The 15,581-nt window shown below is 39.7% G+C and overlaps 1 protein-coding gene across 2 annotated transcripts in view; it reads right to left on the reverse strand.

Moving 5' to 3' along the window:
• Positions 1-15,581, reverse strand: part of tymp (thymidine phosphorylase) — a 19,714-nt gene continuing 4,133 nt past the window's right edge. For both annotated transcript variants that reach the window (XM_088922818.1, XM_088922817.1), the window contains exons 3-10: positions 12,954-13,156; positions 11,703-11,801; positions 10,022-10,151; positions 8,075-8,193; positions 7,759-7,921; positions 6,471-6,698; positions 4,108-4,248; positions 1-3,384 (exon numbers count right to left, since the gene is read on the reverse strand). In XM_088922818.1, the coding sequence (XP_088778944.1) occupies positions 3,242-3,384; positions 4,108-4,248; positions 6,471-6,698; positions 7,759-7,921; positions 8,075-8,193; positions 10,022-10,151; positions 11,703-11,801; positions 12,954-13,156 (1,226 nt within the window). In that variant the 3' untranslated portion in view covers positions 1-3,241. The remainder of the gene's footprint in view (positions 3,385-4,107; positions 4,249-6,470; positions 6,699-7,758; positions 7,922-8,074; positions 8,194-10,021; positions 10,152-11,702; positions 11,802-12,953; positions 13,157-15,581) is intronic.

Raw genomic sequence — 15,581 nt, forward strand, 5'->3', positions numbered from 1 at the left:
TTGGATCAGAGGTGCATTTAATTTTTGTTGTTATAAAGAAAAAAAAAATTAAACATGCCTCCACAGGACACAACAGGCCAGTCCAGCTCCCATCTTTCCCTGACGAACAATTCTGCTGGCTGACATACTAAACTGCTTGTACAAACAAGACCTATTCTGTCCCTCACTCCTGAACACTCTTTTCTCCCCTCCCTACCTTTCGTTCCATTTCTTTTTAACACCATCTATGACTGTACAGGTATATCATTTATTTGCCATACATTAAAAAAAATCACTTGTTCCAACATATCCAGTGCTTCAGGGTTTACACACCACTTATATTCACATCTTTCTAGAAATTGTTCAAAATCCAGAAAAAGTACAACATGTTTTTGAACCAAAGGTGTCCCAGTTAAAACTAATGTAATGTGACCTGATCCACATCCTGTACACTGTAACTTATCTATGAGCAATACATTCATTTAACACAGTCTTACTTTTCTAGTAACAAAGATATTTTTCTAAAAAAAGTTAAGCAGTATGACGAACTTGTGCATTAAGAGAAGCTTTTCGTTTTAAAGATTGAAATGAACTCGTAAAAAACACTGACCTTGGTGTAATGTCAGGTTATGGCAATATTTAACAAATTCTGTCACCGTAATACACTTTGTTCAAGATAATTTAGGGCATTCACCTGCAGACCGGTTAAAAAAACACAAACAGCACCATCTAAACAAATTACACTGACATTATTTCAATGCTAAGGTATGTCAGTGTGATTTGTTGCCAGTAATAACAATAGTTTCATAAATCAAACTTCACGACCACTTTTTGAAATACAGGTAAAAAGTACAGTAAATAAGGTGAAGTAATCTTGTTCAACTTTAAGCATTTTTAATATACAGTATAAGCAACAGTTCAATCCTTGCAGAATTAAGTTAAGTGAAAATAGTGACGTCAGCCTCATTCAGAGTTCACTCGTTATCAGTCCACTGGGATTCTTTTGTACATGGAAATAATGCAGAATTACATTACGATTTGTAAAATAAGCTAGACATTGAAGTGAGGAATACATTTGATGAGTTCTGTCAAACCACGAGCACACTGAGCATTATCAGCTTCAACTAATGAAAGTGTGGTAGGCTGAGTGGCACATAAACCGCATACTCTCTTATTTTGACTTGGGGGCACTGTACTGTATATCATTTCAGAAACAAAACGCCACTAATCCTTTTAATGCAAAATAAAGAAAGATATGGACCCCATCTTCCACTTCATAACAAGGTGGCAGTGTAATAAAGTTAATACAGGAAGAATAGATTTACCTACATGCCAGACTTAGCTGTAGAGACCATATTACATATGTAAATAATTAAATCTGTGTTGGATGCATTCTTCCACATTGACCTTGTCTTTCAGAGGTCTGGGATAGTATAAAACTAATATTAATTCCATCTATATGTTACAAAAAAAACAAACTATGAGAACAGTGAGTACAATAGCTGTTAATATGGAGACATACATTGGATCGACAAAATAATGGAAACACTAAGAAACAGTCTATACTGTATGAATACTTATTAATTAATAAGGAGTTGGGACACCCTTTGCCTTAGGAACAATTTCAGTCCTTCTTGGAATAATATAACTGTTAAACAAGTTTTGAACTGTTTCTAGAGGGATATTGGACCATTCATCCAGAAGGAAAGCCTCCAGTTCTTTGAGAGATGAAGGAGGTAGAAATCTACTCAAACTCAACTGTACATTCCAGAACTTCCCATAAAGGTTCCATCTGGTAACTGGGAGACCGTTGAAGGTGTTTGACTTTGTCTTGGTGTTCATGAAACCACTCTTCAATCAATTTAGCAGTGTGTATGGGGGCATTATTATCTTGGAATATGGGGTCATTTTGAAGAAATAATGTTTGCACCATAGAGTATACCTGGATGGCTAAAATAGCTTTGTCTTCCTCGGCTGTAAATCTACCATGCAAAGTAATAAGACCCAATGACTTCCATTAAATTACTGCCCAGACCATAACAGATCCACCACCATGTTTAACAGTCTTCCTTTGGCTGTCTACAAACATAAACCCATCCAGATGCAGCAAAAAAGAATAAAAAAACAACTCATCAGGCTATAATACTATCTTCCACTTCTGAAGGTCCAGGTTTTGTGCTCATATCAGTTTATGCATTGCTGCGCATTGCCCTTGGTTATAAGTGGTTTCCAAATGGCAGCTTTATCATAAATATCAACTTTGTAAAGCTCAAGGCATACAGTCCAGTTTTTGTTGAGACTGGGTGACATACCTGTAGACGTAGATTCAGTTTGGTGGTATCTTTGAGGTAATTGGTTTTCAGCTACTATCTAGTTAATCCATTTGTCCCTGTCAGTGAGCTTTAACTTGTGACCTCTGTTCCTCTTTCCTGCTGCTGTTTTCTCTTTATTGGCATATGCTGTTATAATAATATTGTAACGCATACGGCCTCCATTGCTTGTGAGAGCCGGCTTACCAGAACGGTGACGTCACCGCCCTTCCCTGTGAATAGCAGGGACTGCAACCGCCAGGCAGACGGGAGATTTCCCTTTGGCTCAAGAGGCTGGGTCACTGTTGAGTGATGCTGGAGGCCTGGGTTCAAGTCCCCGATGGTTAGGGGCTGACCTGATGCAGCAGTGGTGAACCCCGAAGTGTTACAATATGATAAAAGTCAGGAAAAGGAGGAGAGGACAAGATGTCAGCCCAGTATCATGGACATTGTTATTAGTTTCAACAATGTTCCCTTGGACACATTAAATGATTTTGCCATTTCTGTAACTGACAAACCTGCAATTTGGGCACCACCTATCTGACCTCTAGCAAAATCTGTGTTGATTTTAAGATACCTTTTACAATGGAAATATACTGGCAATTAGTACTGCAATTCATATGAAACACAAGTGTGGAATCATTTTGAATTGTGATTTATTTACTTCAAAATTTTAGACCTTTTTTGTTAGGTGTTCCCATTATTTTGTCCACCCCCTGTACGTGAACCTTAAATGCCTTGAATGTATTTCTATTTCTTTATATCATACTTCTTAAATGCAACCTTTAATTGCATAATATTATTATAAATTCCTAATATTATTCATAACTTTTAAAATTTGTAAGGAAACACTAATATATCCTAAAAATATCGCAGTGTGAATAATAAAAATGTCTTTAAGACACACCTTAAATATGAAATATCTTAATACACAGTCTTGGTGTTGTTGTGATTCACTTAGGCAGAATGAACTCTGAAATGAGAGGTGTGTCATCGATTTGGGCTTTGCTGCCAATGACAAATGCACTTTGTAGATAGACCTTCTGATCTTCCCTTAGAACTGGAGTCTCAAAGTGCATTCTGATCCATGGATCTCCTGCGACAGGCAAACAGAAATCCCGTTAACAAGCTTCATTTCCAACAGTAACAAGATATTTTATTACTTGCTTTGGTGTTGTGGTAACTAACAAAAATTCAGGGATATGAGCAACAAGACTTTATTGTTTGTTACCAGTGTTTGACTCTGAGTTCTTAGAATAAAACAGTATGTACCAATGGTTACTGAATTCAGGCATTCCTGCCAATGATGAACTCATTTTTCAGACAGGCCCTCTGATCCTTGCCTTTGATGGCTCACTTTTCTTATTGACAGTTTCCGTTTTGTGTCCCTGTTAGTAGGCATTTATGAAGACACATGTACGTTACACACTCATGACTAAAGTTGGTCTGATATCACCAGGAGTATCCAATATTTTGTTCATTGTGTCAGTAGTGGTCCAACATAGTCTTATGTTGGAATTCATGATATAGTGTGTCATTTGAGTTGGGTCAATGCTGGCCCAGTGGGTAAAAGATACCTAAAATATAGGTGATAAAAGATAAAATACAATGCAGAGGACAAATAATGTCCTTGAGATGTCATTGTAAGGAGGGAATTATTTTATAATACAGCAGTTTTTGTATAATCTGGAAAAATATGTTTCCACATTGTCAAATGTTAATTAAATGTACATCAGTAATGAATTAATGAAAAATACTTCATAAGGAGCCTTTGCTTTTTAAGTATTTGTAATAAAAAATAATTCTGCATTTGGCCTACCTTTCTTTACATGCTGACCCACAGACACCAGCAGCTCCGCTCCAACACTGTGATTGACTGGGTCTCCAGCCTTTGTTCGTCCTGCTCCTAAGGTATGTACAACTTCAGCCAGGATCATTGCATTTATTTCTGTGACTGTACCTGGAACGACACCCCACAGTTGCACGTGTTAAGACAGAAAAACCCTGGCTCTCTCATAATCGTTCTAATCACTGGACGAGGTACACGCTAATTAAAAGGAATTACAGTAGATTTTGCCCCCTTTCAAATCTTCACCTGTCATGTTTTAGTTCCAGGGTTTTCTTCAGTTGCTGTATTAGTGCGACAGAGCATATAATTTACATTTCCACCGGTCGTGAGAGGAATTCAGAGGGTAAGTAAGTTAGTATAAATTGCTTGCATTGACAAAACATTTTCTCCTTTAATAGTTATTTTTAGACACCTCTACTCTTTTTCTAAGTACAACACCTGCCTTGTTGTATCACTACCAAATTACATACTGTAGGTAAAAGATACATACTTTTGCCTGTGTTACTTAATAACGGTTAATAGTTTTAAAAATTTGCCTTCACTTCTTCACTTCTCTGCAATGATGTTGCATTTTATTTAATTCTATATGATACATACACACATTTTAAAAGTGGTTCTTTTTGAACACTTGAACACTGGTGTGACCTCAGAGTCCAATACCATGAAACGTAATGGGGATTTCTAAACATAAAAGAGACCCAAAGAAAATTCAGGGGCACAGAGCTGTTTGTTGTTTATGTTTCAAGACAGGCATGTTTCATTTTAGTATCCATCAGGAAGAGCTTGGATCTTTGGATCAAGAGTTTTATGTTTGTGCCTCCTCACTACTCCATCATCCCACTGTGCCAGGGAGATCAGGAAATGTGGTCCACTTGGTTTCTTTTCATTCCTGTCTATAGGGGGCTTATTATGTCATGTCATTTACCAAATCACTTTATACCATACGGTGTGGCAGGAAGCCGGAGCCTACCTGGCAAGCAACGAGCACAAGGCAGGGTTCACCCTAGACAGGGCGCCAGTCCATCGCAGGGCAAGTACAAGCCAGTCATACATGGGGACAATTTGGAAGCCACGGTAAAGGCCGAGGGGGGAAATTTGGCCTGGACACCGGGATAACTCCCTACGCTTATCAAGAAATGCCCAGGGGATCTTTAATGACCACTGAGCACCAGGACCTCAGTTTAACGACTCATCCGAAAGACGGCGCCCACTACAGTACAGTATAGCATTAGGACCCACACAGACTACAGGGTGGGTGTCCCACACTGGTCCCACTAACACCACTTCCAGCAGCAACCATAGCTTCCCAGGAGGTCTCTCATCCAGGTACTGACCAGGCTCAAACCTGCTTAGCTTCAGTGGGTAGCCAGCTGAGAGCTGCGGGGTGGTATGGCTGCTGGCTACGGGGCATGTTATCTGGTAGTTTAAAATGGTGTAAAAACTATTTTTGCTTTTAGCTTTAATGCTCCTTTAAAATTTGGAGGCCATTTTATTATAATACAGCTATGAATGATGGGTTGGACACATTTCTGAGACTGTCTAAAGCAGTGATGACCTATGTGATTCAAAGTCCAGCAAAGTCCTCTAATAGTTCTCTTTGCCACCAAACATCCAATAGCATTTGGAAATATTGTTCCTCCATCTTGAGGTCTAAAATTGTCTGCCACCAGCTTAATCTGTTTGCAGGAAAGGTCTGTCTCTGGTTGACCGGTCCTACATCTCTCCCCTCGATAGTAAACGGATGGCTTGTTGTTGTTTTTAACAATGGAGATGTTAAATCAGAAAATATGCAGAACTGTGGATCTCCAGCCCTGCACTCCGCCATCTGTGATCTGAAGCAATAGCTGCTTTTCATTTGGTAGCTTTGCATTAAATAACATTTAGTGACCTCTCCATACCCTGATTGTGCTAGATAACAGATAACTGTTAGCAGATACCTTCATTGTCACCTCAGTATTTGCTATAAACATCTAATAATACCCCCCTGAAGGAGCAAAGAATCAGTAGAAGACAAAGAGTGGTCCCCAAGACTCATCCTCAAGAACATGCACCTGGAAAGTCACTTTCTAGTGGCCAGTTAGCTACAGCTATGAATGCTACCACATGAAATACACACCTCTGGACACAAGATACACACAAGAATGTCTGTTACAATATGGAATGTTTTTTTTTAGTAATTTGGGGATTAAATTAACATGTGATCAAGTGTATTATACATTATACAGAAAATTTGAGGTACACATTAAGAAATCACTGAGAAAGAATTTTGAGAAATATTGCAGATGCTTTAACAGAGGAACATAAGCATTAGAAAAAAGTGAAGGGCAAATTACCTTCGGTCTCTACCACAAGCTCTATTTGATTCTGAGCCCTCCTGATGAACTGGAAGTAATCCTGGTTTTCAGAGCACAAAGAAGCAGCTGTTTCAGATGGTACCCCTTGGGCCACCAGCATAGCCTGGAATATCCGCAAAGCCTCTCCGTTATCCAGATTCCTTGCAATGGCCTTCTTCCCAGAGTCCAGTGTGTCTGACTTCCCAACCATCCATAGCAGATACCCACCTGAGGGAAGGCAAGTGAACAGAATCCCCAGCAAAAACAGGGAAAACATACATGAAAAAAGATTTAAAAAATAACATTCAACAATGCACATGTTTCAAGTATAGGCATTTCTGCTACGGGTATAGAGTTTGGATTCACAATGACAAAGACAGTTTTTTCAATTATCTCATAGTCATGTAGTCATAACAGTAGTTTGAATGTATTACTTCTGCATAATATGTTTTTTTTATTACTTTGAAAACAGCGAAAAAATAGATAAGGCACAACATGCATTAGTATTTATATCGCTAAGTGATGAATAATTCTGCAGTGAATGAGGGTGAAACAACGTTTCCATAAAAAAATGAATACATTTAACACAAATGTGTTAAAAAACTTTAAAAACGTTAACAATACACATCACTAAGCTCGGTTGTGTGAATGCTATCATGTGTTCTTCTGTTTCTCTAAGAAGACTTTATAACTTCAAGCCTTTGTTCAGAGTAAAAACTTTCTTTTTCTTTTTACTGGCACTACACACATTAGCAGAACATGGTATGCCCTTGTAATGTAACAACATTTACGTTTCTGAAGAATGAAAATAAAAATAACTGAGACACACAACTTTGTTGCATATACAGAAAAAGACTGATGTGACTCAGCTTTCTTTGAAAGAACTGACACGTCAGACACTGATGTGTGAAAGAATATGTCCAACCATTTGTACTCTAAGCATGTGACTAGTTCTACTTGAAACACGTTATAGCCAACATGTACATGTGCTATGGAAAAAGTGTTATAGCCAGTCTGAGTTATGTACATGTTATAGTACAAATGACTGTACTAGGAATGGCAAATAATGAAACCAGTCAGTCTGCAGTATGGCAATAGCATCATTATTGAGCAAGAGATACTGTATGGCAAACAGCAATGCTAAGATGTGTAATGGTTGTCAAGACCGTGGTAGCTTCAGTAATCCCTGTAAATCACCTTAATTTAATGTATTAAATTAGTCATTTCTAGCATTACAGTAAATGTTCAAAAGGTCTATATTTAATTCAGGTTCCGTGTCACTCCTCACCCAGACAGACGACAAGCTCTTTCAGGTCAGGTGGCCCTCGACCTTTCAGGCACTCAAAGGCCTCAATCACCTCCAGGGAGTTTCCGATGCACCGTCCAATAGGATTGTCCATCCTGCTTAGCACAGCTCCTGTGTGAATCCCCAGAGTGTTCCCCACTGTCACCTACAGGAAAGTCCATATTGTGGTTCTTGTATCTGTATTGATTTCATTCAATTTGTGTTATATAAAAAATTTGAGAGCAAAATACAATGTTTGACACAGTTTAAAAGAAACAAACTTTAAAGAATGTGGAAGATGGGTTTTCATTAACATTACCAGCAACTGTGCTAATGACCTGGCGCTGTTAATATCCTTATAGAGTGCCGCTTTTCCATATTTCACATCAAGAACCAGAGCAAACAATGACTCAGCTGCTTTCTTTGAAAGAATTGAACCTGTAACAAAACAAATTGTTATGGTAGGGTAAGACTTATTTTACACCAAAACCAATTTCAGTGGAAATTGTTTTCTAATACAGTCCATTTAAATCACCCAATAGCTGTATCTTGTCCCCCCTACTGTGCATTTTGTATACTCACGATTGGAAGAGCAAACACTCTAATAGATGTGATAGATAAGATCTTCCCTCTTATCGCCTGTAACATTATTGTAAGGCCTTCTCTGTTGGTAATGTTTGTCTGTCCATGTATTGTTGTACTGAACTGTGCTATAAACCAGTTTCCCCCATGTGACAATAAAGCTTGAATTAACTGCAGTTACAAAGTGAAACTATAGACACCTTTAAAAGATTACAGGGTTGTAGTATGACGATAGTTGGGTTCTGTGACATCCACAAAATAATGCGGAGCTGTTATTTCTCCACCAGGATTATTTTTATTAATGTTATTAATAAAAAGAAATGAATCCAAACTAATTTCAGTTTATATTTGGGGAGGGGCAGTTGTTGCTTTTGAAATAATTTAGTTAGCACTGTGATAGGATAGCAGGTTAAGATTAGATAGAAGCTGCTAACTGAGCTACATTCCCGTAGAACGTGGAAGACAAACTTTTGAATAATGATTTAAAGAACCAGGAAGTGGAGGTTTCAAGTGTTTGGCAACTGATCTCTGGAGAAAGTGTACATTTTATTTATTTTTTGTTTTAAATTTAAAACGTAGAGTGAATAAAAACACTATAAAACCACATATACTGCAAATGTGAAAGAAATAAATTAAGAACTGAAGGCCACTGAAAACAAGTACGTTTTGAGGTGAGATTTAAAAAGGCCAAGAAGAGTATTCCAAAGATGAGGGGCTACCTCTGAAACGGCTCAGTTCTCTAACATACTGTACAATGTGAAGTCCATGGAAACTCGAAGGGTCTCGAACCAGGGGAAAGATGTAAATGAAGTTCTAGTTTGAAGCTCAAATAGCTTTTGTTTTTGTTGATTTGATTATTTCTCTGCACTGTAAAGAGGACTGTTTGTCAAGGAAGACCCGCTAAGGTAACAGGAGGATGGTCCCTATGCGGTACCTAAGGAGTAAAACGAGAGGCGGAGTCCGAGTCGGGTTCCGAGGTCTGTGAGGAAAAAGGCAAGAGAGAAGGTATCCAAACCAGAGAAGGGCAAGGCTGGGGTCGAAGTCGAGTAGGCAGATCCAGAGGTCAGAAGGAGGAGAACAACGAGTGGGTTTCCAAATCCGTGGGGCGAGACAGTAGGCGAAGTCAAGGTAGAGTTCCATGGTAGGTAACGAAGAGTCAGAAGGCAAAGAGATACGAGGGCGAGGCAGGTGAACTAAAGTACAACCAATACCAGGCAAAGAGCAGAGGGTTCAGAGGGGTTTAAGTACTGTGTGAAGAAGAAGGTGCGTTGACTGAGGAAGTGTCGTGGTTGGCTGATTTGCAGGGGCGGTGTCGTTTGGCAGAAGTGCTCAGGGCTGGGGTGTAATTAGTGCGGGTGCGTTTCCGTGTGAGAATGCGGTGAGTAGAGGGCGTGACAGTTTTTTCTGCCTGACAGCAGCTTTCTTATCTGTTTTCCCTGAGACCATCTTATTTCCAGACTACATGGTGGCACCCCACCCCTTGGCGTGATGCTGCATATACTTACTGTAGGTGTGCCTATTTAAGCAGAAAATAATGATGACTAATTTGGCAGAAGTGAGTGTGTAACCTTCTACCCAGGAAAAAAAACATAGAAAATACATTTTGTCATATGCCTCATTTATGGTTTTAAAATGTGAATATATGTTTAATATATTAAATGAGAATGTTCTGGTTTCCACTCACCTGCAATGAGTGGCAGACTGTCAACTGTGGAGGTGGCATCTCTCAGTGCATACAGCACCTTGTCAGCGGGCACAATGTTTTCTGTCTGCCCAACAATGCAGCATCCAACCTCATCTAATATACTCTGCAGCTAAATAGACAACAAAGGCTAAATTAGCCCAATGCTGTACTTATGGATCCTGTCATACACCCTGAACAGTCTAAGAGATGTGAATAATGGTCATGTATCAAAGTCTCTGCAATGTATCCAACACATCAGTGAATACTGTCGACCTCTATTGATGACATCTATAATGTTGATCATCATGTCACTGTAAACTCTACCCTGTTCAAGGGAGTGTCTTCTGCCCTACAATGACTGTATGAAAGACTGTGCGAAAGATTGGCTTCTCAAGTGTCTATTCATCTATATCTTTTGGTTCTATTTTCCTTAAATTGAAGAATTTAAGAATTATGGAATGCATGTTGTAAACCTGCAAGCTGCAAAACCATTCAAGGTAGTGTGAGAAAACCGCAGCGGGCTATAATTGTAAGATTAAATTTTGGCAAGGAGTGAGCCAAAGGAGGAGAAAAAGGCTATTTTCTATCTTCACTACCCTCTACCAATTATGTGAAGACCATATTAGGAACTGGTAATGCTGATCTTAACAATGACCTGAATCTTCTCACGCAGAGAGGTCATGTCATTGCTGTGGCAGTGAGACTATTACCCGAAATGCTCAAGCCTCCATCTTTTTTCAGGAGACTGTGGCAACAGCTGTCCATCCACATTTTCACATTCCAGTTGTGCTTTATGCTTTTTTGAGATGAAGGCACATTTTTCTACTTCCCTCTACAAACGTTCAAGACCATTTCTTTGGCACTTATGGTTTCCTGACAAATTGTGACATGCCTATAATGATGCTTATATGTTATACAGTATATATAACATATATCTTCATAAATCTGACCAGTTCACCTTAGTTCTACACTGTTTTTCATTGCCTCTCTGTCCAGTACAGTGGTTCTCAACCTTTGTCCTGGAGGGTCTATGGTCTCTTCTAAATTTCTCCAAGATTTCATTTTTTCTAATGTGGGTATGTTTTTAAATTTTTCATCTGGCTTTTAAGATGTTATATGGGGTGTGTAACTGGTACTGTATCAGCCTTGTGCCAATCTCTGTGTTTCTAAAATCCTCCCATGAAGGTGTGGTAGCTGTACTGTAACAAAGTAGATTTGAGAAGAAGGGGAAACTCTTAGTTTGGCAGTGATTGATGCATTAGGATTCACACCTGTCTCTGGTCGTCATAAATAAATTGCCTACTAAGAGTTTGTGGTCAGAAATAAGGGAGTTAACTGACATTGTTGAAATATACTTCGGGGTAAAAAAAAACCGGAGAGAAATGAATCTAAACAAGCTAGCAGATTGGTTACAAGACTGAGATCGTCTTTTCTATCACATTAACCATTTTGGTACTGTTTGTGAAATCTTAGCAATATACTGTAAGTGTGAGTGCCTACATTTTCCATTCTGGTGATATCCATATGGGGTTTTCACACACAGCCAATTCAAAACAACCCTGGATACATTTTGAAAGCAATTGTAAATAATAACATTTTCTAAATAAGAAAGCACAAACAAGTGAATGGCTTCTGACAGATTCTTTTTCTTTTAAGCAGTTATGGACACAATTCCACCTACCTGTGCTGGTGTTTGGTGAATGTTAAAACCAGGGAGAGATTCGAGCTTGTCCAGAGTTCCTCCAGTATGGGCTAGGCCTCGCCCACTGATCATGGGTACCTGCCCCATGTTGACAAAGAGTCACAGTTTAGCTCAAAAGAGAATTTCTATGGGAAGAGACGCTTCATATGGGAACATTCCATCTTGACATGACAGGGCTTGAAAAATACTTTTTCAAAGAATTTACACTCCATGTTGATTTGTTTCTTGGAACAACAAGAATCCACACATTAATACATCTGATTGTATTGTGTAATAATAGGGCCTTGTGGGAGGATCTGTAATCTGTAATCTGTGGATTCCAGTAGGAGTGGTGTGTAATAACTTTGAAACGGTTAATGTCTTTTATGTAATGTTATACTTTATAATTTTAATGTAATGTATATTTGTGCTGTTTGTATGTTTTTGTAGATCTTTGTGTGAGTAAAACATTTGCTTGGAATAAAAAAAAAAATTCTGAGAAATCAGACAAAGTTTATAGGAAGGTATTAATATCCAGATCATAATGTATTTATCACAGGGTAAAGATCTGAATCTCTGAATCTCTGAAAGTAATGGAAAACTTAGTCGGGCACACAACACTTACAGTATTTACCCATTTAGGTCAGGCTTCTATGATACCCAACAGCTATCAGATAGTACTGTTTGATCTTTATGTGGCTCCAGTGCCTCGTGTGAAATCATTTTATCATGGCATGTTTCAATTGAATTATTTCCCCCAATTCCATTGGCTATGAAGAAGGTATTAACTTCTTATTTGTACCATAGGAATGTGGAGAGCCACTTTATATTAACTAATTAATAAAATACTTATTCATTTTTTTTTCCAAAACTCACAAGCTTGCAGTTACTTAAAAAGTTACTTAATACACTTAAAAATCACATTCAAATAATGGAAAAGAACATTCTTTTGGGCGTACTGAACAATAAAACCAAGAAAGTCCTCCATACTGGACATCAGCAGGTATGGAGTTTTAACAGGGCACATTACCACCTACACAGCCCATAATGCCTAAAATTATTATTTAGGTATAAATAATTGAGGTGTAATTACAGTGGTAATAGGGTTTACAGTATCTATTCCTTTGTGTATTCTCTTGAAAATCTTGCATCTAGATTGGCAACAATTGACATGATTTCTCCTGAGTGAACAGCAGAGATCACTACAGACAACAGTTGAAATGCTGTTTCCACACTTATGGGTCTCCTTACCTTACAGCCACAGGCTGCCAATGCAGGCACCAAGGGCAGGCTAACCTTGTCTCCCACACCTCCAGTTGAGTGCTTGTCCACCACTAGGTTCCGCCATTCGGCAGGCCACTGAAGCACCTCTCCAGAGTGGGTCATCTCCCGAGTCAGAGCCATGGTCTCCTCATGCGTCATGCCCTTTTGCCATATTGCCATCAGCATGGCACCTAACGACACCCGTGACAATAGCTCATTAGGGTGTATTTTCCACTCCATTGTGGGGACGTCTCCCTCTGGTCAGACATCAACCACTGGCAGCAGACGACTAGTGAACGATGTATTGTTAATCAGAGAATTCCTGAATTCAGCTCAATCAAAAAAAAAATTGACACAGAACTACAGATCACAGGTCCTGGATGACAGGCCTACTGCACACTGGTATTAATTTAAGACCATGAATAAAGTTACAAAGAAAAGTGGAAAACCATGAAGTGGAGGCTTGTTTTTCGTCTTTTACTGATGTGTAAGCAAGGGATCAGTTCCTATCTTATGTGATGAACCAGACAGAAAGAAGAGGAAGTGACCAACCGAACATGGAACCCACAGAGCTTGTATAGATCTGCCCAGCTATTGATGGAGTGGACTATTGGAGAAAAGGGTAGTGAGAGCAAGGGGTTTTGGATGGAGTTTAATGGCACTGTGAATAAAGAGCACAGTTTTTTTGGTTTACCAAATTGCTGTCTGTGTGTCTGTTTCCCTGAGAGCTGCCTATTAAAAATGGCTAAACCACCATGTCCTCAATGGTGTCACACTGTCCATTTTCAGCTCCAAATCTCTCCCTACACCCCCCTTCCGCTCTCTGCTCTTCCTCTTCTGCAAGAATTTCTGTTTGCACACTCCACCCTCCCACTCCTGGAACCTGGCCATTCTCCACCCTTGCTCCTCATTGACAAAAAGTACTACAATCTGACAATGCAATGTACTGAATACTCTTTTCCACTGTAAATACACAAATGGAATACATCCTGCGCCACCATGACTGCTTGGTATCCAATCTATCTGCATTCTTTTTTAAAAAGTAACTAGAACAACACTTGCATTGCACATCCAGCTTTGCTCTAACCTTATTTTGCTAGCTGTGTTGTTGCACATGCACGATTTGCCAAATGCAAATTTTAGATGTGGATTGCAAACCACCCAAGATATGGGTGTGTTAAGCAATAAATACGTAAATAAAATAAATGGATAAGAGCGGCACAGTGGTGCATAAGTACTGTATGATAAATGAGTAAGGTATTATTTCAGATGCTGTACATGTCTGATGCTTGCTTGTTAGTGGCAAATGTATCTGCATGGGTGAAATACAAATCATCAGAGCGAAATACATAGTAAAAGACAAGCAGAAGTGCACAGTAAATTAGCTGATACAAAAGACCAAACACTCTTTAGAGAGACATCATACTCTTTACAAACTGGTGCGTGCATTGAATAGCGTTTTAATTTATCAGCGTTAAAAATGTACTTGCCTAGTATGTTCCAAACTTTACAGTATAACATTTCCTGATGGGTTGTGATCAGTTATGTTCTGTAAATGATTATGTCAGTACTGTGCACCTGTCCCTTGTTATTATTTAAAGCCTGGAGCTCCCGCTATTCTGCATTGGAAGACGGACACCCGGAAGCCCGCCTACCAGCGGGTCCAGGAGAGACCCGACGGCATAGGCTTCATCACAGCATCCTGACCTGCTGAGTCCGGGGCTCGGAGCGCCTGGCCTCGTTACTGTTTTTATCCTCCTGGTTCCCTGTCCCTGTTCCTGTTCCTGTTCCGGTTCCCGTTCCGGTTTTAATCTTGTCTGTCTCAGATTGGTTTCCCCTTTGGACTACCTTAGGACTTGTTCGCCTGTGCCACGCCCTCTGAGCACAAGATCACAGCCGTCATGCCCCCCTGTCTGTCATCCCCTCCTCCTCCTGCTGTGTTTCCCTTTAAGTCTTATTCCAATCACTTCAGGATTATATAGTCTGCATAGGGTCCAGAATACGCACTACGCAGGACTCAGGACCGGCTCCCGTGACTCAGTGCTCTTTAAAAAATGAAAGTTTCAACCCTGACACAGTAGGAGCTAGTTTGATGCTTTCTCTTCAATTACAATCCACGGTCACTTGTCTGTCTGATATTAAAGCCAGGGAGTGCTTAAGACTCCACCTGTGCCATCTAGTCTCCCATCTCACATCAATAAGGAGAAAGCATGCTTCTATACTGACCAGTTGGCCAAACTCCATCTGGCACCCCTATCAGCCCTGGTCCAGCTTGTCCACCCTGATCCTCTACAGAACATTGTCACGGAAGCCAGAGGAAGACCCTTTGCTCCGGGCTCGAGGTATCGGGTGGAGTCGGGTAAAAGAGACAAGAGCTCAGGCAGCGGAAGTGGGGCGACCTGGTGAGGCAAGTCTCACGACATCTGATCCCAATGCCGAGCCAGGAGGATAGGGAGAATATATAGCCCCAGACAACAAGACACACCGGGTGACACACTGGGTGGCTGTAAGCCAGCTAGTATCATTACAAAACTGAGACCTCCTAATTCCTAATTCCATGGAATCAAATTCCAATTCAGTGTGAATTCCACTGCATGACTTAATATTCTTGATAAT

This window comes from Atractosteus spatula, chromosome 8 (assembly GCF_055471065.1).
Source record: "Atractosteus spatula isolate fAtrSpa1 chromosome 8, fAtrSpa1.hap1, whole genome shotgun sequence".
Lineage (NCBI taxonomy): Eukaryota > Metazoa > Chordata > Actinopteri > Semionotiformes > Lepisosteidae > Atractosteus > Atractosteus spatula.